This window comes from Rhipicephalus sanguineus, chromosome 10 (genome assembly GCF_013339695.2).
Source record: "Rhipicephalus sanguineus isolate Rsan-2018 chromosome 10, BIME_Rsan_1.4, whole genome shotgun sequence".
In the NCBI taxonomy this organism is placed as follows: Eukaryota; Metazoa; Arthropoda; class Arachnida; order Ixodida; family Ixodidae; genus Rhipicephalus; species Rhipicephalus sanguineus.
The window spans coordinates 10,835,543-10,858,821 of NC_051185.1; the positions used below are offsets into that span (position 1 = coordinate 10,835,543).

General features: G+C 45.7%; 1 protein-coding gene across 1 annotated transcript in view; it reads right to left on the minus strand.

Annotated features, from left to right (window-relative positions):
* The window catches only part of LOC119372340 (lysosomal alpha-mannosidase), a 25,046-nt gene continuing 1,767 nt past the window's right edge, over window positions 1-23,279 (minus strand). The window contains exons 2-19 of the mRNA XM_049419852.1: window positions 22,725-22,849; window positions 21,820-21,937; window positions 18,809-18,991; window positions 15,453-15,599; window positions 14,724-14,784; window positions 13,951-13,990; window positions 13,790-13,859; window positions 12,887-13,069; window positions 10,426-10,555; window positions 9,960-10,147; window positions 8,677-8,889; window positions 7,521-7,639; window positions 6,311-6,430; window positions 5,300-5,372; window positions 2,827-2,913; window positions 1,641-1,859; window positions 961-1,092; window positions 1-275 (exon numbers count right to left, since the gene is read on the minus strand). Coding sequence (XP_049275809.1) covers window positions 105-275; window positions 961-1,092; window positions 1,641-1,859; window positions 2,827-2,913; window positions 5,300-5,372; window positions 6,311-6,430; window positions 7,521-7,639; window positions 8,677-8,889; window positions 9,960-10,147; window positions 10,426-10,555; window positions 12,887-13,069; window positions 13,790-13,859; window positions 13,951-13,990; window positions 14,724-14,784; window positions 15,453-15,599; window positions 18,809-18,991; window positions 21,820-21,937; window positions 22,725-22,849 — 2,379 coding nt within the window. The 3' untranslated portion in view covers window positions 1-104. The remainder of the gene's footprint in view (window positions 276-960; window positions 1,093-1,640; window positions 1,860-2,826; window positions 2,914-5,299; window positions 5,373-6,310; window positions 6,431-7,520; window positions 7,640-8,676; window positions 8,890-9,959; window positions 10,148-10,425; window positions 10,556-12,886; window positions 13,070-13,789; window positions 13,860-13,950; window positions 13,991-14,723; window positions 14,785-15,452; window positions 15,600-18,808; window positions 18,992-21,819; window positions 21,938-22,724; window positions 22,850-23,279) is intronic.

The window sequence follows — 23,279 nt, forward strand, 5'->3', positions numbered from 1 at the left end:
TGGTTAACGTTGACGTGTTCACTCGGCCACCAGCTTCGCCAAGAAGGCGGCGATTTGTCCCGGTCGCAAATTAACGTACGTATCACTCGTGCTCGATTCTGTGCTTATTTCGGGAGCTGGCACTGGCACGTCGTCGATGGAATGGAGTGACTTCCCGCCTTCTTGTTGCGAACATCTTCCGTACACCAGCGATGGCGCTTGGGACCCGGGAGGAAGCGATTGGCTCCTAGCGTCACTGGCCGGACGTTCTCCAGCCGGTGACCCGCCAGCATACGCTGCGTCATTCAAAGCGTCAAAGAATCAGTTTTGAAAGCTCGAGGCGCTATAAACTCGTGACCTCACCGTCAGTTGCACTTTGCTAAAACGAAAGCCTTGGATGCCTAATCAAACATCAAAATTTAACGTCGACGTCGGCGATGTTAACACGAGTGATGCAAAAAATTACCATTACGTGATGACGTCATCATATGACGCCATCATGACGTCACGAATCGCCAAAAATTTGGGACGTCATTATGACATCGCATAACGTGACGTCACATGATGACGTCATCACTTGGCATCGTCGCTTGGTCGAATGTGGGCCAATCACAGAGGCAAGTGCAAAACCAAGTGAGGCAATCTTGCAATGCCTCCGATCCTGAAGGCAGTGCAAAACCACGCTAGGTGCAGAAAGCTTTAGGAGGGGGCGGGGGGAGGGGGGGATCTACAAATCGACTGAGTAGAAAAATATGATGCCTTTTACCTTCGAATCGTCTTAGGCGAATGCATTAAAGATCCTGCGGGCTTTTCCTTTTTTTTTTGTAAATTGTAATTTTGAAGCACAGTTTAAGACACAAGGTCAAGAACTCCTGCTTTCATCCATGCAGTGCATAGAAATGTATTACATGGCGAGCTTCTTTGCATCGCAACCGATATATACACCTGACAGAAAACGTTTAAGCACGGTGTGCCACTCACTGTGATGCTGATCTTCACGGTGGTATCGTTGGTAGCCAGGTTCTCGAGACGGAGAAGTACTTCGTGCGATGAGAGCATTTCCAGAGTCAGTACGTGTACCGTGCTTGGCAGTGGCCGTCGCAGCGCAGAAAACTGCGAGAGGTGCAGATAAATAAATAAATAAATAAATAAATAAATAAATAAATAAATAAATAAATAAGTAAATAAATAAATAAATAAATAAATCATTTTTAATTATTACATTGTAGGTTCATTACAACACATAAATATACAGACGATTTAAAACATACTGCAAATTTAAAAAGATGAAGCAATCACCCAAAATACATCACGTTTTAGAGGATTTGCATTCGCTGTCAAAGTCGTGCAACGAGTAAGTTTTTTTTTTATTATTCAAGAAAATAAAATTCGAGCGTGAGTTTCTTTGCCAGTCTAAACGCAATAACTCGACTTCTTGAATTCGTCTTCCGTGCGCTGCTTCATCAATAACTTAAATTCGTCTTCTGTGCGCTGCTTCATCAATATAATCATCAAGCTTTCTTTCTATCTAATGGACAGTACAGAGTTGTGAGATAATACCTCAATAACTACAGCTAAGTGATTTAGTAATGTACTTATCCAGTGCCCGTTTGAATAATGATTTATAGCGACAAGCCTGTTTGAGAGCACCGAACTCGTACTTTTTCCTGCCTTGGTCTCCATCCGGCCGGAGCGAAGACTAGCAGCGGTCGATAGACGAGTTGCAGCGCCTGCAGTCGCATGATGCTGGCAACATCGGCCCGTGAACCGATAAAAAGCCGGTGAGTTCCCCTCGCCACCAAGGCCTGGTCGTCGTCGCCGCTTTCGAGCAGGAACTCGGGATTCCCAAGTTCGTCGTTGGTCGCGTGTCGCCGATGTACCTGCGGTGCACGGCGCGTTCAAAGTACCAGGATGGGTTGTTTCGTGGCGAAAGGCCCATGTTTGGCCAAAAGACGCTAAGAGATGGTGTGATGTGCAAAAAAATAATTTTAAAAATTTGCTTGTTCCACGCAGTGAAAACGGCCGGACAGCAAGCCTGTAAGCGTGCGAGTGTATGCGATCGAGCATCGTCATCATAATATTTATTTATTTATTTATTTGTTTATTTATTTATTTATTTATTTATTTATTTATTTATTTATTTATTTATTTAATCAACACCCTCTGGTCCCGCGACTTGCGGGACGACGACTACTACTGCTGCTGCTGCTGCTGCTGCTGCTGCTGCTACTACTACTACTACTACTACCACCACCACCACCACCACCACCACCACCACCACCACCACCACCACCACCACCACCACCACCACTACTACTACTACTACTACTACTACGGCACAGGGTAAACTAAGACAGCTTCGCTGTAAATATGTATGCAATTGCACTGAAAATGAAAGCTGTAGGAAGTGCGGAGCAGTGATTCGCGTGGTCTTCCGCGACACTCGCGTTCAGCGCGACTGCCTCACTAACCGAGAGACCGCGGAAGGCAGCATGTGGGCGCGTTCCACAACAGCCGCCGCAGACACGCCTCCGTTCATGCAGTGCTTTATTTCCATATATGGTAGCGGTGGACGCCCTCGCCGCACACCTTAGTTATGACGTCATCGGCGACCGCACGACGGCTCACACTACTGTGGCGCCACGGAATCTGTCGTCTCGCCACTGTCGTTCCCTCCTGCTCGCACTCTCCTCGCTATCACCGTCTTTCATCCTCCGCTGCGCTCCGCGTTCGCTCTCTTTCGTCCTTGTTTGCTCTGCCGGTTACGACGACGCCGACGCCGGTCAAAGCAGGTACGGGCGCCTAAGAGCTGCGCTCCAAAAGAGATCGCAGTGCGAATTGGTTTACCATGAGCTCCAGATGTCCCTTCCGCAGACTGGTCCCTCCCTGAGGTCGGTCGGGAATCACGAGCATCTGCAGGTCTCTGGCTTCGTCCTGCGTGTAATGGGCAACATCTTCTACTTTAATGCATCCACTCTTAAAGCGCAGCTACATGGCGCCACGTCACCACAGGGGTGTGCTTTAAGTTCGGTGCTTCTTGATGTGCGAACCCTCGCCCTACCTGTGAAGTTTCCTTACTCTTACACAAACATGCCTTGAAAGGTGGCTTGCTAGCAGTAAGCTTGCTTATGCGGAGAAGCCACTGTTTGCATTCATTTTTTCTTTAACACGAAAGCGTTTTATGCCCGGGTCCACCAAGACTTCACTGTCGTATTTCCCTCACGGATATGACGTTGTAAAATGACATTAAAAAAAACTAGAAGAAAAAGTTCCATCGCTGCGAATCGTACCCACGACCCCTAGCTCCACAGCGCGGGCCACAGAGCGTATGTTCCTCTTTTGTAATAGGCTGCATCGTACATCACTCCTGCTGTGCGGCGAAGCATACACAATATGTACACATTGTGGCGAAGCGTACACAATGTGTAGTTAACCATCGCCGCAATTAAGTGTGGTAAAGCTTATATACAGGCTTACTTGTTGCGCAATGAAAAGCGAAAAGGAGGTCGCAGTCACGGGGCTTTAGCACGCGTTTTTTCGTTAAACTCGCGCGCACGAGGCGTGTTCAGTCACAGTGCGAGCACTCAGACCTCTATTTCGTGTACCAGTGTGCACTCAGAGCTGTTTCTGACAGCACCATCACAAGAGGGTGTTTTGGCTCAGGGACTCCGATCTAAACATACGTGAACATGGAAATAGTTTTTTTACACGAAAGTGTTTTATGCCGGGCTCCACCAAACTTCACTGACGTATCAACACTAACAGATGACAAAGAAAAAATCTGGAAGACGTTCCGTTGCTGGGAATCGAGCCCAGGCCCCCTCGCTCCACAGCGCGCGGCGCTGAGCGACTCGGCCACAGAGCTTACGCTCTTCGGCGCACTAACGGCGAGGTATTTATATACACCCTTTACCGCTGGCGGTACTCAGAGCTCAGCGGCACTTCAGCGTATTCTCGGTATCAACAACGAGATGGCACGAAGTGCGCGAAGGGCGCGAAGAGCGCACTTTAAAGGTCGTCGCCCCGTTCGTTGCGATGCGCGCGCGCCTCCTACCTCCTACACCAGTACTTTACCCTACAGGGCGTGGTCGCCTGTGCGCGCGCGCGCTTATCTCGTGATGGCGGCGGTTTGTGCGTATTGTGCGCTCACCGCAAAGGTTGCGTTGAAGTTACATCGCACGAAGGTCACTTCGCTCGCTGCAGTGGCCGCGTTTGCGAAAGGAGCGCGCTGCTTAAACATAAAAATGTAACAACTGTGAAATTTGTTCGCGCTCGTCCTGAGCATACTTGTTCGTTCCTTTCGTGCGCCCTTTGTGTTTGGCGGTGCTATAGCTGCGAAACACCAATATACATTGTACAAGCTCTCATAAATCAATGCACAATAAACGCTCAACTACCTCTGTGAAGACACGTTTCACTTTCGTGTTATACCGGTTCCTATGACGGAGGGATCAGCCATGTTTTTTTTTTTTTTTTTTTTTTTGCAACCACTGCACCAAATTTGATAAAGCTTGCTGCGTTAAAAAAGGAAAAGATAAAAGCTAGTTGCTATGGGACGTGTACTCTTCATTTAGACCTTCCCTTTTAAAGAATAATTTTACTGAAGATTGAGAAATTCAAAAAGAAAAAGAAAGCAACACTGAAGTTTACACTTTAGTTCAGCTTACGCTTTCGTTTAGTGGTCGCTGGGCGCAGCGTGAAGATGAATGAAAACAAAATAACCACAATTGTAGCTTTGCAGGAATAAGTTTGGATTGAATTTGGACAGAACAAAACATCAGCATGTCTGTTATGCCCGTATAAGAATCCTGGGGTCCCAATTTTCAGATTTGTATGATACTTGAGAAATCTTCGCATTGCGTAACCGCCACAATGAATTGGAACAAGTTCACTGCATAAAGAAATTGTACTTTAGTGGCTCAGCATTTTGGTTTCTTTGACACAGGCGTGGAACATATTTTTGCGGAATAAATATCTTAAATTAAAAAAAATATATGCGGCTGGTTTACAACTTTCAGAACCTTAAAAAAATAGACATCACTGTTATGTGCCGCTAACAGAGGATTTTAAGGGCCGCTACCGCCACTCGAATACCCGAAATTCAAAAACAATATTAAAAAGAAACGTCTCCAATAACCATATCAGCGTTGCAAGCATCGAAGCCGAACAGAAAATAGCAATGTTCGGTAAAGAGAAAGTACGACTTATTTTCAAGTGCGCGTCACATTGCGTGCACATAGACATGTTCACATCGACGCATCATGTGAGTATGCACTTAAGTGCGAACTTTGCGCGCAAGGGACGTTGCGATTGCGCCTACCTCGATGTAAATCCAAGATGTGACCGGATAGTAGTTGGCAGGAATCGGCAACTTGTCCTTCGGAAATGTTACTCTGCGCACCCGTAGAATAACAACCGCACGTTACGCTGAAGTCACGGAACTGTTCTGTTTTTGTGAGTACACACACCGATTGCTTTGCTTTTATGACACTTTTTTTCTGCGTGCGCATTGAACAGCAAAAAAGACGTGTTCAAACATTTCTTGCTTGTTTAAATGTGTTTCTAAACGTGTTAACAGGATTGAAACGGAATTTTGTCGTGATCTCTATCGTTTAATGGCAATGCACCGCGAAGGTTTTTGTGTTGTCGAACGAGGAAAAAGCCACCGCAAATTAGAGAGGTCTCACATTTGCTAATTGACTACGTCGTGCAAGGATACGAGTGCCAGTGCCAGATGTATGAGAATAAGAAGAGCGTGTCAGGTCTCTAAAAATAAACATATACGTATTATTCAGTTGCAAAATGCTCTCTGTTATATGACGCCACACGAGGTGATTGGCGGACAGCTATGAAGTCTATAGTTGCAGCTGCGTTACTTTGATGCGAGGCTCTCCCCTTTCGGTTGCTAAGAATTCTTTTTTTTTTTTGCAGTACCTCAGGAGGAGAGGTCGCTCTCTAGTTTCTCTAGACCACGAAGCGCGCTGTCACTGCAAATACATTAGACTACGCAAGCAATGCAGCAGCCTGATTATGTTGCGCTCTTTATCTGTCGTGGCAGCTCAGTGGCTGCGCCGTTGTCGATTCCGAACGCGAAGTGGCGTGTTCTACACCCTGCCATGACTACTGCATTATTTTCTAGAGAAATGCGGAAAAGCGCGGTTACTTAACTCGGGAAATAGTATTCGTGTTTTCTAGCAGAACAAAAAAAAAAGAAAGAAAACGGGAGCCTCGTTTATGTGAACGAGGTTCCCGTCAGGGGAGCCGAAACGTCTTTTTCGTATTCTTTTTCTTGGTAGGTGTCCCCTTTTTGCTTTTTAGAGTTAGTACTCACGTTCTTTGCATGTTCCTCCAGCCATTGCCGTCCGTGTGAAATCCTTCGCTGCCGAGGTCAGTGTCGAACCGGCTAACCACGTCACAGCCCGTACTGATTTGCACAATGGAAGGCTTCAACCTCAAAATTCAGAGAGGAACAAGTCAAGAGAGTGTCGCCCGTAAGCAGTTTACTGAATTCTCCAATGGAGTTATTCCTACAATGCGCGGAGCCACTGAACCTTCGAAAAATCGCTACTAACCTGACGTCGCATTCAAACCTTGGTGTGGCAATTATCTCTGTCTTCGAAGGAAGGCCACGGAGGGGGGCGAAGCACTAAACGGAAGACGTGGACAAGGTGGCCACTATGACCTTACTACTGTGTCTAATCTAGCCGTTCTCTTAATTTTACTGTCAGCCATTGCACAATCCTGGCCTGCGGCATTGTTCCCCTCATGTATATATTCTTTGTGTATTTTCGCATAAACTTCAGTTGTAAGTAAGCGCCTGTCGTTTGTTCACCCTTGTCCACGTCGTCTAGAGCTTCACCCCCCCCCCCTCCTCGGTAATAACGCTACACCAACTAGCCCAAACTTCCAGGGGCGTAGCCAAGGGGGGGGTTGGGGGGGTTCAAACCCCCCCCCCCCCGAAATTTTTCAATTTTGCTTGCGTATATAGGCACGCACACATACAAACGCACGCACGAACATAGATAAAGTATGGTTGAACCCCCCCCCCCCCGAAAAAAATTTCTGGCTACGCCCCTGCAAACTTCCACCCTACGAAGGCCATGGATTTGTGAAAAGGTTAAAGTTTATTTTTCCTCAGCTATTCAAACAAGGCGCGAATCATGAAGGGGTCGGGCACATGGCAAGAAATGTGCGTTTATTACGCCCTTAAAGTACTCAACTTTTGCTTGTGAACTAATGGTTCCTTTCATTCCTGTGCAAGCCAATGCTACCTGGAATAAGGATGTCACCCACCTCTGGGTGAAGAGAACGCGCGCCTGGTCATACAATAAAGTTTAATTCTCTCTCTCTCTCTGCTTGCCTTCTCATACCTTCTGCCTTTGCCTTATTCCCCAGTGTGGAGTAGCCAATCAGATTTTAAGCTTGTTAACCTCTCTTTCTCTCTCTCTCTCTCTATGCTCATGCTTCTTCATACTGTATCCGTATCACGTCACGGCATGCATCTCCGTGCGTGCTTCGAGCATTTGTATTATACATCTTACAGATGCGTAAGCGGCCCCACAGTCCAGGTGAACTCGATGTACGGGCTGTCCTTGTGAAGCGCAATGACTTGTGAGATAAAACCGTTGAATATTTGGTGGATCTCTTGCACCACGGGGCCCTGCAGTGGCAACAAACAGTCGCACCAGTTTTTTTCAACTGATTTCGAAATTTTCACCAGGGTGACTATTCGCAATTAAGTGTGTTTTATACCTGTATATTTTATAACTGTTATTAAACTTTACCGGTCATACATTTCCTCATCGGCAACTTTTTAATGACGCCTATTAAAAGCTTACTTTATTACGTTTGGAAATGTGCTGAAATGTATGAACAATGCGGTTGCGGTGCTTTCTCTGCGCGAAAGTAATAATTTATTTCATGTTTAATTGTTTGTTCCATATCAAAATATCTGATTCACTCTGCGTTTTGGTACTCTCCTATGGCATAAGCGCACTGCGCTTGTTACGGAACACAATTCAAATTATGGTTCTCTGTATATAAGCATACAAAGGTATTACTGAACACCCAAGTCAGTAATCTGTAAAGATTCCTAGCAATGTTATATTTTCTTTTATCCACGAACGTATTCATATCATCTACACTTATAATTCCTTTTTACTATTTCTACCACTTACACGCAGTAAGTACCGGAAAGAGCTGTCTATCACTGACGCTGTTGTGTCGTGTGTGTGGCGGCCCAATCGCTACACCCAATCGTTCCAGCTTTAGCCAAGAAGCCACTGTTTGTGCGATATCGGTTGCCAATTAATTAATTAAACCAGTATTGTCGTCATTCGATCCCAGTCCAGTGATCAAGTTACCTGGCAATTAATTCATCATCAGACAACTCAATCACAGGATTGGAATCGAATAAAGACAATGTCAAGGTTCTTGCTCTTTTTGAAGTATTGGCTCCCGCGATGAATTTCACATAATTATCTTTTTCTTTATTTTGTAATGTTTCACTTTGTATATTTCGTTTGTTTATTTCGTTTTTTTTTCGGCCGTTTATTTTTGGTGAGAAACCGGGAATCACACATCATACCTAGTTGCATGCAGACTATGGGTAAAGGTGGCCTAGTAGGGCGTTGTCTTCAATAAATAAATGTGAGCAGCACTCTTTAATGCGAAACTGGTCTCTGTTGTTGGGCTGACCTTGACGATCCGGTAGGTGACCTGGTTCCCCAAGTCCTCCGCTTCGCGGTAGGCGCTGAACGTGTAGTGACCCGGCGGACTCATGTTTCCCGGCGCCTTGACCTCGAACATGTAGGCGCCGAACGTCTGTCGAAGCTGGACCGTCGTCTCACGCCTCAGCAGCACCACGCTCGATACCAGGCCAGTCTCCGGGTTCACAGCGACGCGGAATCGCTGAATCATGCATAGAGAGGCCTTCAGACATCGGCAGGACTTTGGAGAAAGAGCAGAAAACAACCTGAGCAGTGCAAACACAGGCCGGGGAAAAGAACCGCACAATGGAGCGCTATGTCTCGTAGTTCTTTTCGTCCTGTATTGACGCCGTTCAATTTTCTGCTGTCTTACAAGATGTACCAACCAGCGCAAACGAACCTTTGGACATATACAAGCATTGTTCTGTTTCTAAAAAAAGGTAAATAACAATTGTTCGCGTTTTACGTCCCAAAACCATGATATGGTTAGGAGAGATGCCGTAGTGGAGGGCTCCGGAAATTTCAGCCACCTGAAGTTCTTTAACGTGCACCTAAATCTAAGCAGACGGACCTCTTGCATTTTCGCCTCCATCGAAATGCGGCCGCCGCAGCCGAGATTTGATACAGTTACCTTCGGGTCTGTTCTGGACAAGGTATATATACTTAAATAAGGTTATTGGTCAGTGGCCACGAGCGAAGAATAGCAAGAAACACTGTAATAATATGAAAGTGAAAACAGAGCAAACGCTGTCCAATAAAGTGAGTTTTTTTACTGTGCGTTCATGGCATGTATTCCATGTACCGCCATGTCCGACTGTTCATACGCATCGAAGCGGAACGTGGCCAACAACGGTTTGGAGTTACACTTTATAAGCTTTGCCCCGCCATTATTTGTTATGCTGCGTAGGCGTACGGAGGTGCAAACAATTCAGGGTGGCACCTTACCTATTTTCTTAGACTTTATTTGGTATAATCATTGCTCCAGCATTAAGCACTCTGGGTAGAAATGAATCCACTCTAGCACTGACAAGTACTAGGCTACTGGTCAATTTAATTGGCAGAGCGATGTCTTCAGACGAGTGGTGGTACCAGGTTCAGCTCTCAGCTTAGAAGAAACATAACAGAAACCCGCTAGGGGCCGCTCGTAGCATTACTCCTCATTCTGGCGGACAGCATCTTTCCGTGTCCTAAATTTGTGTCATATTTCCGACGAACCATCCGTTTACTGTCACCAATAAATAGCACAGTTGTTCGTCTATTTACTCGGTGTACCTCGTTCTCTATGAAGCTGGCTGGCTCATCGAGTTCTAGGAAGTCTGTGAGCACTTGGTAAGCAGGTGGTTCGCGCTTAACGTGGTACAGGCTGGCGCCCAGTGGCTCCACCGTCACTTGAAACACCAACGATGACGTAGCATTGCCTAGGACTTCCGGTGGGGCAAAGCGGTGTGGAGCCAACGGAACTATCTGTAAAGCAAAAGGGGAAACCAGATTGGTCGATCGATTATTGTTGTTGTCTGTTTCCGGGGACTATATGGTAAAGGAAGCGAGCTGACCAATTGTTTGTGAATGTCGATCTGTCATATCTTGCAAGGATATGTCTGCCTACAGCCATCCTCCTCGTAATGGCAATCTGTCTTTCCAGTTCAGACCATGCATGTCCCCGATTCATTGAAAAATACACACGCACGCCGTGCCTATACAAAACGACTAACTTCCCCGTCGTTTAATGACGGTCCACATACCTGCGACTCGACCTTGTCTCCTGCAGGTCCCACGACGCTTATGGTCTGTCCGTCGGTACCACCAATCGGAAGCCGTACGTGGGACGAGACTGGGACGCTTGCTGGGTTGTACACCAGCACGGAAAACTGTTGACAACAAAGGAAACGTCTCAGAAGTGATCGCGACTCACGTTCAAGGATGTAGGGGACGCAAAGGAAACATATCAGGACTGAGGACGATAAAGCACAACGATTCTACTTATTCCAGTTGTATTCCTTTTCGAGCTTCGTGAGTCAAGCGAGTTGTGCTATCACCGATTCATACACGGCATCAACGAAAGATAACAAAGAGATGGAACAGAGCGAAATGACTCCTTAAATAATATCAGGTAAGTACATCACGATTGCTGAAGCAGTCGTCCGTTCAACTGAAACGGCGACTAAAGGAAACATTGTATCAATTAATAGATTGTTATATCAAACTTCTAGAACCAGGCAGCGTATGTGTTTTTTGTTCCAACTGTTTGCTTACTTCTAGGCAAAATTACGATGATCGGAAGCGACGCGTGGTTGTTACCGATGGAAGTGCCAGTCATTTTGAAGTGCATGCTCTGCCGGGCACCGTGTCCCCAGTCTAACACTGGGAGGCAGCCACAGTTCCACACACAAAAAAAGGAAAGAAAGAACGAAATGGTGTGAAGAAATAATAGTAAGTTCCATTGTAAGTAAACCCATTACAGATGCCCTGCCTTAATACTTTCCTACTGCAATCATAATATTTTCTCAGTGTTTTGCTGCATTTCGACATTTATTACGAGTGCATTTTATGCGTCCACGGCAGCTCAAGCCAGTATTTTCGAAGTGTCTGCACAAATCGTCGCCTACCGCACTATTGTACTATAAGCAGGCACTGCATGCCTGTAGACGGCTGTGCATGCGCAGTTTGTGGGTATTGGTTATAATAGAGTAGCAACGCTTTGATAAAGAATTTTACATTCTTGTCAAGCTGCGCAGTCATGTGTGCTTTGGTCTCACATTCTTTTCTTGTTAATAACTTTATTTATTTATTTATTTATTTATTTATTTATTTATTTATTTATTTATTTATTTATTTATTTAAACATATTGCCAATTTCAAGAAGGAATTATTGCAGGGAAGGCAAAAATATAAAATACAGAAATACGAAACGTAGAGTGAATTATTCAGGCAGTCTAATTTTTTTTTTTTTGAAATGGTGAGAAAGTATTACAAAGTAGTTGTTTATGAGAAACATGCAACAATAGACAGTCAAGAGTACACCATTGGAAACCAAGATACACTAAACACAAGGGGTGCAACAATGTATATTAGGTTACACAGTTTCTTAATTACATATGTTATACAAATTTTAAAGAAGAATAAAATTATTTAAAAGAAACTAAGAACACCAAATAATAAGGATTAGTGGCATTCGAAACACATTGAAATAAAGCCGACGAGTTATATTTGCGAGGCGAATAAGTGAATCTCATAAGGTCGCAAAATAGTTTCTCTTATTGGACTAAGAATAATATGCGAAGGTTAGTCGTTCCATTCTCTAGTTGCGAGTGGAAAGAATGAATACCTAGAACAGTCGGTACTAAAACGGAGGCAACGCAATCGTGCTTTTTTCTGTGTTTTGCTGCATTTCAACATTTATTATAAATGCATGTTAGACGCCATGGGATCCAAAGGCATATTTTCGAAATGGCTGCACAAATCGTTCATGGCTGTTGCTTCCTCTAACGGTAAAAGTGGTGGTTTTACACTGCAGATGCGTACCTCCTTACTAATGCTCAATATTCCTCGTATTTAGAGCGTCTATGTTGCAAGCAACAATAATTTTATTTTACCCATCGTTCACACCAACTACAGCAAGCAGACTTTACATTTTTCAGCGCTTGCTTCTTGGAATTCACTATACATCTCCTTTAAAATGACTAAATGCTCATAGGTTTCGATGCGAACTCAAGCACTTTCTGTTAGATTTGTCTAACTCTGGTTCTTCACTGCTGTAGGTGTTTTTTTGTAGCTTTTTTTTCTGTTTTCTTATCTTCCCGCACTTGTATATCCTTTTGCCAGAATTTGTGTTATTTTCTTATTGCATTTTTCTTTTTGTTGCTTTTTTGTTTTATTATCTTGTATAAAGCATTACTGTTTATTCATTTTGAAAATATCTCCCACCCTGTCCTCCTTGCTCTCATTGATTAGGCCTGTATTTTGTTCAACGAATTGGTAACCCTGGTTTTGGGTTAGTTTTTTTCTTGCATAAGATTAGCTTTTGTCGCTATTAAATCTACGTATTGCCATTTTGCTTGTATTATTTTCCATGTTATCATGCACAGGAGGTCCCATTTCAGTTTGTAACTATGGGACCTCATTCTGTATATACTAATGATGTACTCATCCCCTTGTTTGACTCGAAATAAATGATTCCGATTCTGATTCTTTTTAACTACGCCATCGAATCTCCGAAAGCATGCTTCGGAGTGGCATGACAGTGCGAACACCTGTTGTTTGTTTTCAGTGAAGGAGCAGCAGCTTTGGTTGAGCAGGTGACAGAAGCCCATCTGCTTTGCCACACCCATCGATGAGGGGTCACCAGGGTCCATCATGGAGGCCAGGCCGCTGGCAATCACCAACTGTACCGGAGTGAACACATGCCGAAGATGGCACAGAATAAACGTACTTAACTGTCTGATTTTATACATTATTATAGTGGTTACGGTGACTGTCTAGAAATGCACGAGATCGGCACATAAGCGAAAAAAATGTACTTGTAGTTGCTAGATAAATTTTCATATAGTTACCTTAAGCACACGGATGTCAAAACCGACTTTAAGGAAAGAAGATTACTTTTTAAGGGCTCGTTTTTCGTTGTTAGGCACAATATTAATGAGAACTAGCAGACAATAATGCCATGGAAAGTATAGGGGGTGTTATCTGTAGTACTTAGAATATAAATGTGAAGAAAGTAAAGTGGACGGAAAGGTAACTTGCCGCCGGCAAGGACCGAACCTGCGACCTTCGAATAACGCGTCCGATGCTCTACCACTGAGCTACGGCGGCGGTCATCCCTCCGTCCACTTTATGGGGTAATATGTGAATTTAAACCTAGGAGTGTTAGTGACAACCAAGTGACAATGTCATATGCGATGACGTCATTATGCGACGTCATGGCGTGTGACGTCATAGTGACGTCGTGATGAGATCACAAATTTTGGTAACCTGTGACGTCATATGGTGACGTCATCACACGATGATTTCTTGCATCACTCATGTCCACGCCACCAACGCTCACGGACACCTTTGGCGCTTGATCAGGCATCTAAGGCTTTTGCCTTAAAACAGTAATGCCTTACCTCACATTCCTTGATGCCTTTGTAGAGAATGAGGGCGTAGTCGTGGGCCACATCGTCCGTGCTTGTGCCCCTGTGCATGGAACGCGCCACCGAATGCTCTCAAATAAGCGAACAGTGTGAGCAGAGAAGGAACACGCTTTCGCGGAAGGTTGACCACTCACGTGATGCCATCGTGGTGTTGTAGTGTGGCCACCGCCTCGCCTGCACGCAAGCACGGATGCCCATATATGTTCGTTCATGTTCGTTGTACAAAGTGACGCGTGACAAAAAAAAAGTTAAAGCGTTTAGCTTCCTTTGTTTTTGTCTCTCGTAAATACGCTTTGATGTCAGAACGGTCTCACAACTGACCAGTCTTCTCTACTAGTTAGTCAACCGTGTAACTTGCCAGTAAAGCCTTCCAATGGTACAAGTTCACGGTTTAGTTAAGTATAAATCCGCCATTAGACAATATCAACCAACAGATGACAGAATAAAATAACTAGTAATTAATCCCAAGGTGACCATGAAGACCTCATTATAAACATGGGATTATTAAGGCGAAAGCCTTGTGTGTATCATGCGGACATGACTGAACGAAATGCCGGCGTGAGCGAAATGAAGCAAAAAGTATCACGTCACCTCGCGAGCTGCGCGCTCACTTCGTATTTGCGGCGTTCGCTTTACTGAAAATATATATAAAAGCAGCGTTCGCGTGATATTATGTGCGGCGGCGAACTAGCCACACCAGATGTCTTTCGACTTCGAGTCTTCTTAGGCGAATGCATAAGGAACCCTGCGAGTTTTTTCTGTGTTAAAACCTCGTGACGTCAGAATGCTCTCACATCAACTTGTTAAACACATGCGCACAGTTGGTGCAATACCATGAACTTAAGCGGCGTTGTTTTGCGCCAACTTTTTCTGAAAGAACTGAAATCACTGATGGTGTAGTGCTTACCCAGTTGAGTGACTCGAGCTGTAGCGTCTTCTCCCCCGTGAAGTGACAACTGCTTGGTTGCCTGTTCGGAGCAAATTACGTGTGCAAAGAATAACGAAATCACCTGTTTCATATCTGCTGGAAACGATGTAGAGAAGGAAAACACCGATAAAAAAATGCATGCCATTTCAAAAAAGGCTGTTAGATTTGTTGATCAATGATATCGCCAAAGAACGTTGCTCGTATGATAGTGAAACAGGCCGGGTTAGATCTTCATCGTTCGCGGCGCCGTTGATTGTTATTTAAAACTTTTATCGTTTATTTCATAATGAGTTGTATTTTGGAAATAGATGCAGATGCGTACGTACAACAAGTATCCATCCGGAGCACACGTTCATTTAATTCGAAGAAACTAAATGGCGTTTGTTTTGCGTTTGTGTACTGTGCATAAGTTTTTCTAAGCTCTAGTTTTTCTAGAATGTTTCGTGAATAGCCTTCCAGCTGATGTTGTGGAATACCTGACATCAAAATCTTTCTTGTAAGCCTAAAAATACATTTGACACTAATGGGCTAGCTTTTGTTGTTCATTTGTTGCACCTTTCCTAAACTGATAAAAATCTCAACAGCTACTACTACTACTACTACTACTACTACTACTACTACTACTACTACTACTACTACTACTACTACTACTACTACTACTACTACTACTACTACTACTACGACAACAGTGCAAACCTACGGACTTGCCTGGAGAAACCCGTTAGCGTACCGCACCATCATCTTCAAATTGGGTCTGGTCGAGTAGAAGCCCGTCCATGTGCGTCCAGGCCGGTCGGTGTAAGGCATCAAGTCCCCAGCAAAGCGAGGCCAACTCCGAGGTGCAGAATGCAAGGCCTTTGTGACATATTCGAGTTTAATGCAGAGAGAGGCAGAAAGAAAAAAAGGATAATATTGAGCGAGCGATCTTTAGAGCCATGTTCTAAGCACTAAATACGGGCCAGATCATTAGAAACCGTCACTACAAGTATAGGCGTGCGAAGGGGGGGGGGGCTCCCTTAATCATCTAAGGGAGGCGCCAAATCTGCCCCATAGTTTTACTCAAGCGGACCTATTCCGTCATCATTGAATGTGCATTGTTATGGCCCTGTAAGCTTTTAGGCGATAATCAATAATGGCTACCGAGAACTCCTGATGCTGTATTCCAACAACTATTCACTTGCCACCTTTACCCTTGGAAAGCCGGGAACTAAAGGCGGGCTTTATTTTCAGTTCTTTAGCCACTGTGAACTTTGTTTTCTTTCGGACACGACCAACCCAGAGGCGGGGGGAGGTGGGGGGCGCTGCGCTGATACTTGCGCCCCACCCCCGCCCTTCAAATGGACAACCCTATGCCTACAACTACAAACATGTATACATGCGGTTATCCTAAATTACGCAAGACAGTCTTCCAGTGCTTATCATTACCACTTTAGGACGAACGCTACACTTCCAGAAAAACATGAGGACACCTAAACACTGAACCCCGCATAGGCTCAGTGATGGCTGTACATTTTGGTATTCTTAACGCGAGAGCGTTAAAGAGCTCGTTTCGCAGAAATTCCGGTGTCGGCGTCGGTGTCGGCGCCGTTGGTTGCGAGCGAAAAATCATCTTGTCTATGCCCGAAAAATCGAGAAAGATGCCAATAAAATAAATAATAAAAAACTTCGGTTCGAGTGAGAACCGAAGTTTCGGTTCGGTTCGGGCTTGGCAAGCAGGTGTTCTACCATAGAGCTATGCTATTGCTTGAAACTGCTTCGAAAAAACAAAGTCAGTTTCGCCTCAAGGACGAAGCAATGAATGCGATAGCAAGAAACTGGAATGTCACAGGAAGAACGGCAAGCAGCTCGACACTTGCAGCGCGCTGCCCAAACACAAAGAAGGATACATGAAAAGAACGCACATGTATACATAGGACGAGCACGAACTGTCACAGTTGTTACTTCACTTAGCCCCTACTTCGGCTCCTCTAGCTAGCAGCCCACTCCTTTCGCAAACGCGGCCGCTGCAGCGAGCAAAGTGACCTGCTTGCGGTCTATATCTTCAACGAAAACTTTACGATGAAAGCACAAGACGTACAAAACTCACCCTCCAAGAGAGAATCGCGCGAGCACGGTCGACCACACCCTGTATGTCAAAGTACAAGTCGAAGGCGCACATCCCAACTCCGGCAAAACACTAGACAATTTTAGAATTGGGGACCCAAGAAATGTGCGAGCCGCCAGGACGCACGCGCAGAACGCAAGCCACCCTCGGACTCTTGCGCTCGTGTTGTCCCAAGACACTGCAGCGCCTTCTTTGGGCGGCAAACAAAACCGCAGAGCACGGGACCTCAAGAGAAGAAAATAAAGACGCTGCTTGGCAGTGGCACGTGAAGCCACGGCTCGCGTTCCCTGCGGGCGTCGATTCTGGCAAAATAAAACTTCATTTGGGTCTAGTTGGTACATATTCCTGAGGCTAAAATTACAGCGCAAGAGCGCTTCTTTGTCCTTCTTACTTCTTTACTTCTTTGTCCCTGCACCCATCTGAGTACGGTTTCATGTGTTCGCGTATCTAATACACTATCATCCTTGTTACACGTTTTGGTTTAGAGCTACGTACGTTTATTTTCTTCGTGGGCGTTTTGTGCGTTTGCGCTGTAATTTTAGCCTCAGGATTCTGGTCACGGTGTGAGATACATACTGTGATTCTGGTTCAGCCGTCTCGTTTCTTCCCTCCTGTGGCATAAGCCTACAAGAGCCAAAGCGTTCCCACTAGCTCGCGCCACCACGAGCCACGGGACGCTCTTCTTTTTCCCCGGTCGACTGACCACGAGTAGAGCGGCGCTACAGCCACAAAATGGAAAACTAGCGTGGGTCGACAGCGATACACCGCAAACACAGCGCGGGCAACGATGCGGCATGGCCAGGCATAATTTTAATTTCGCAACATGTGGCGTCTCGTGCGTTTCAACCAACGCCACGTGCATTTGTATTCTGCCGTTAGTATCCTGGAGGACGAATGAGCCATGGCATAATTGAAAAAAAAAAAATGTTTGACATTACTGTAAGTGGTGTCTGTTATTTATGTACATGTGACGTTAATAAACCGGCAATAAAGAAAAAAAAGCCATGGAGTAATTGTCTAAGGCAGCGCGCTGCGGGCCGAGGAGACGCAGGTTCGAATCCTCCATCGAGTGCTTCGGTATTTTTATTTGTGGCTTTTATTTATATATACATCCATATGCATATACGGGACATGACGGCGACAGCGACGGCAAAAATCTGCCGAGAGTGTCCATGTAATTACTCTCGCAATAAAAAAAAACACTATATCAATGTCATGTAGTGGAATGAGTATCCTTAACGCATGTACTATTGGGTGGCAGAAGCGTAGAATCACGCAAGGCGTCAAAACATGGAAATGTTCGCAAGAGGAGGAATTATGGCGTAGTGGGCACTTAAGAACTGTACTTACACTAGGAATTCTAGGATAGTTTGAAACGGCCAATGTTACGCGCACAGTCGTTCGTTTCCTTACGGCATGGTCGAGGCATGCACCGAGAATCGAAGCTAGGCTAGCAATAGAGAAGGCGATGCGCACGGGGCCCGATTGCGCTATCGCGTCCTACTCTTGAAGGCGAAGCTCAAGCGTCCTCCAAATTTTTTTGCACCGCTGAATCAGACCAGGTATTCGTGCTTCTGCACACTCGAGCGCCGCGCCCCCTTTTACAGTGGCCGCAGAAAAGAGGCGGAAATTGTGACGACTGTTTCACGAGGACGAACGACCGTTGGGGACATCTTTGGCCTTTTTTGGGTACTTAACCTAGCCTTACCCAGTTCATTTTTCCATGCTAAGGTATGCTCTCAATATATATAAACTTCAAATTAGGGACATGTCCAGACATTTGCTAACATTGGCAAGCATTACTGCAGAGTCTTCTACAGTCTGAATCTCTCGAGGTTTGGTAACTCGCTGTTATTCTTAGGCTGCCGCGCAAAACCGCAATGTTAGGGACCGTCAACGTAGAAGAGCGTCTACAAAGCAACGTTCGCGAGTGCTGAGGCTGGCACTAGTTCTTCCCCACCTCCACGTAGCAGGCAGGCGTCGAGTGCACCACGTGCACTGGTGGCCGCATCCGCTGGGTGGTGGATATCCGGTTGGCCTTTGCCAAGACGGCGTCCTGCCTCGGGAACCTCTCGTTGGCGTCGGCGAAGCACAGGTCACAGCCCGACATCATCGCCACCGTGTCGTTCGTGTATACGTCCGCCTGCAGCATAAGAATAAAATCCCAGCAGAGAAGAGGTCACAATGTGTTTGTGTACAAGATTAATAAAAACTTACAGGGTCCCGGCGAAAGCCACCTTCTTCTTTTCCCCTCTGAAAGCTTTCTGCACCTACCGCGATTTTTCACTGCCTCCGTATCGGCCCACCTTTGACAAAGCGACGATGTCATGCGACGACGTTATCACGTGACGTAACGCTGTATCACGTCATGATGATATCGTAGTGTTTGTCATGATGACGTCATAATGACGTCACAAATTGCGAAATCTGTGACGTCATTATGGCGTCATATGATGATGTCATCACGTGATGATAATTTTTTGCATCACTCGTGTTGACGCTGCCGACGGTCAATTTTCGTGTTTCATGAAGCACCTAAGGCTTTCGCTTTACTAATTTCTGGGGTTTCACGTCTCAAAACCACCAGATGGTTATGGGACACGGCGTAGTGGGCACTCCGGAATAATTTCAACTCCCTAGGGCTCTTTAAAGTGCACGTAGATATAAACAGACGGGTGTCCTTTGCATTTCGTCCCCATCGTAATTCGGCCACCGCGGCCGGGAGTCGAACCCGCGTCCTCGAGCTTAACAGCGTGACACCCTATGTGCTAAGCTACCACGGCAATTCAGCCGCAACGCTAGTTCTGGAGTACTACATTCCTTCCCTTCGGCCTTTCTGTGCAGTTTTTTCTATTTGTTTTCCTCTCATTCCCTTTAGGCCGACAAGAAGAAAAAATGCGAAAAGGTATGCATAACACCTACAAAAATTACAGCAGGTGAGGTGTATATGGTGACGAAATTTTAATGGGCTTGTCAAATATTACTTTCTGTAATGTCATATTACATCTATTTTGCGGAACCGGTTAGAAGCTATACAGAGGTATCCGATATCGACTGTCAAACGTCAGAAGATCGTGGCTACGAATGAAAGCAAAGCCTCTGGGACGTCACTCACTAGCACAAATCACTGAACTGCCGTCGCGTGGAAATTGTGTCTACCTACACTATCGAAATGGTCACCTGTTCAAGTTAACTCCGTTTCGACTTAACGCCAAACGCCTCAACCGACACGAAGTACTGCTAAGGTGAAAGCCTTAAATGGTTCATGAGGAGCAGCATGTGACCGTCCGGCGGAGTGCGCTTTCGGTGACAATACGTATGGTACCAAAAGCATCACGTGATCCAAGAGGTTTTGGGGAAAGGGGGGTGGGTCAAGACATCAGCCTGAAGACGACGAGGACGAAGAAGATGATGGTGGTGGTTTTGATGATGATGATAATGATTACTTCGTATCGCCTTATGAGAATGCGTAAGGTGCCCTGTGAGTTTTATTAACAATGATATTGCGTTCGAGACGGCACTTATTAATGGCAGCGCAAGTATACCTGGTGTCTTGCATATCCTATAAGAGTAGCGGCCGTAACACGCTCAGACTGAAGAGATCCCTGCAAGCGAAAAAAAAAAAAAAAACGTTTTCACTTCAAGTGCAAAACATGAAACTTCAGTACATAAATAACGGAGGCAATCCTTTTTCGACTGAGAGCTTTGCGAATGCAAGCACAAATGTTTCAAGCAGTTACATATCGTCACGTGGTTGTGACGACGAAAAACTCAATATGAAACTCTTGTTGAAACTCTTGTTTGGGCGAACTTGTGCCCAGAAGAAGTGACACTGACGGTGCGACTTTAGCCGCGAGCACAGTCGTCGGTCGTCGATAATGCGATCATCCAGGACACACGACTGCTTTTACACATACGTGACGGTGCGTTCCAGCGTTATTGTTGGTGCTCGCATTATTTCTAGAATTAACTTCGTCACACGCGTCGTGCGTGCAATCGGACAATATGCAAACACTCAAGAATGTTCCATTGAATTCAAGCGTGGCCTCCATGCAGGACGCCTAGCGATAGCCATTCACAATAAAAAGAAAAAAAAAAGCAAGAACGCGTGTCACTATTAGGCATAAACATGCAGCTTATGATGCGGTCAGATTACGCAAGACAGACGCAAGTAGAGACAGTCGAGAATGATTTTCGGGCTACGAAAATAATACAGTAGACCGTTGATAACAATCCTAAACCCATGTAGTGACTGATAGTACGATGTCATTAGACTGAAAGGGGGGGGGGGGGTGCCTGGTTCTACGTTGGTCCCTAATCTGTTTTTTTCTGCGTTTTGTCTCAACTCCCTCTCCAATTTAGTGCAAGCGACTTAACGCTTCGCTTGTCTCAATAACTCACCTGTCCTGATTTTTTTCCCCAGCCCCAAGGAACGATAAAGTTTGTACATATTTAGTTTAGAAGACCTTGTTGTTGGGCGAGTTGGTGCACCTTAACACAAAAGGAACAACCTGTGCAACCTGACACCGAGAATGCTTGCTCCGTGCCTCACACACACGTAAAAGCAGCCACACACACCTGCGCTTGTGTGCGTGTGTCTGGTTTTTCGTGTGTTCCTTTTATGTTTGTACATATAGCTCAAAATATTACTTGCTCACTCACTCTTTCGTTGAATCACCCCACGTGTCGCTTTCTCACTCACACCCGCTCACTGGAAATTTAATTCAGATATTTTGATGCGCCGCATAACACTACCCTAAAATCCCGAGCAAGCGTCCCTACCCGAGCAACTCCCCCCCCCCCCCTCCCCCCCTCCCTTTTTCTGGAGGCTTGAAATATCTGCCAATGACCGAGCGTCCAGAACTCCAAAACAGACAGCGTCCAGGACTTGAAATAAACGCTGTAGAATTGCGAATGTGATGCGTAACAGCCATATTTGCGTAAACGCGAGCGTTGTCTCCACCTGCTTACTCCGAGGTGCAGGCAGTCATTCCAGCCGAAGCATATCGCCTGCGGCGTCGTGTACGTGTTCTCAGGCACCCATGCCAGAATGTGTCCACCGTCACCACCTGCGTCAGGCACGGATACTCTTCAAAAAGGCCATGGTGAAGTATTATCCTGATAATTTATACTTAGTCTATAATTACTTCATTTCAACTCTCAAAAAGAGGCAAAGAACAGGAGCTCCTTGTATGCGTGTTTCTGTGATTTCTACCACTGATGTCATTGGGCGCCGTTTTAGAGTGGACGCTGTATTTCGAGAGTGAGGCTCTTTCTCTGTCACATATGTCTGACATTATCGTTCACAGTTGTCCGTCACACCATCCTTACCTTCAGTTCAAAGACAATGCGAAGGTTTCGCAGAGCGTTCCCCCTCCTAAATTTACGTCACTCGGTAAGTGCCAGCACCAAAAGCGCTGCGCTCTTACGCAGTGAATATGCAACGCATGTGCACTCTAACGTGCTAGGGCTGTAGCGGTGTTGGCAGGGTAGTGAGCCGTGTCAGCTGGCTGCAGTGCCTCGTAATTAGGACCTTTCGCTACTGCCCCACAGCAGATTCAGAATAATATAATAACAATACAAAAACGCTATAAGACGCCTGACAACATTAGACACAGCAACAATTAGTGTGGGCGTTTATTAGACAGATCTTCGTCCACCACTAGTGACGCAACAGATATTGGCCCCCAAAACACGGCGAGGCGACCACACCGAAGGCCCAGGTCACAGTCCAGCCAAGTCCGCCCAACCGATGATAAAGAACACCACATGTTGATCGACATGTATGGAGAACGAAGATGTGCCTAATAAACGCCCACACTATTCACGTGTGATACCGGTGCACGTCGCGCAGATTTTACAGAAATGTATTTTACAAGCGACTAGACTCCCCCTGTTCGCGGCTGTCGGTTTCCCAGACGAACTCCATGCTGCGATTTTGCTGCCAGTCGTTCTTGGTGTCGAACGATATCCGGCCCAGCATGACGCTGCTGAAACCCATCTGCGAAGAGACCATCACTGTTCAGTTATTGTGCGAATGCTATATCCCCGGATGCAATAACACCGTTTTGGTCTGTCGCGCGACTGCTGCGAGTATCCAAGCATGACGATACTCTACAGTCGGCATAGGTCGGCAAACCTACTCATGAGTCGACTGACTCAGACTCACTCAGACTCAGATCGCGCCATGAGGCTGAGTCTGAGTGAGTCAGGGTGAGTAATATTTTGGTGAGTTTGAGTCCGAGTGAGTCCGGTCGAGAAAAATTTTAGTGAGTCTGAGTCCGAGTGAAGCCGGTTGTGGAAAATTTTGGTGTTTCTGAGTCCGAGTGAACCCTCAGCGCAAAATATATTTCGTGAGTGAGTCTGAGTGAGCTCCACATTTTCTGCCGACCTATGATAGTCGGTTACAACCTAAGAGCAAATGGAAGCTC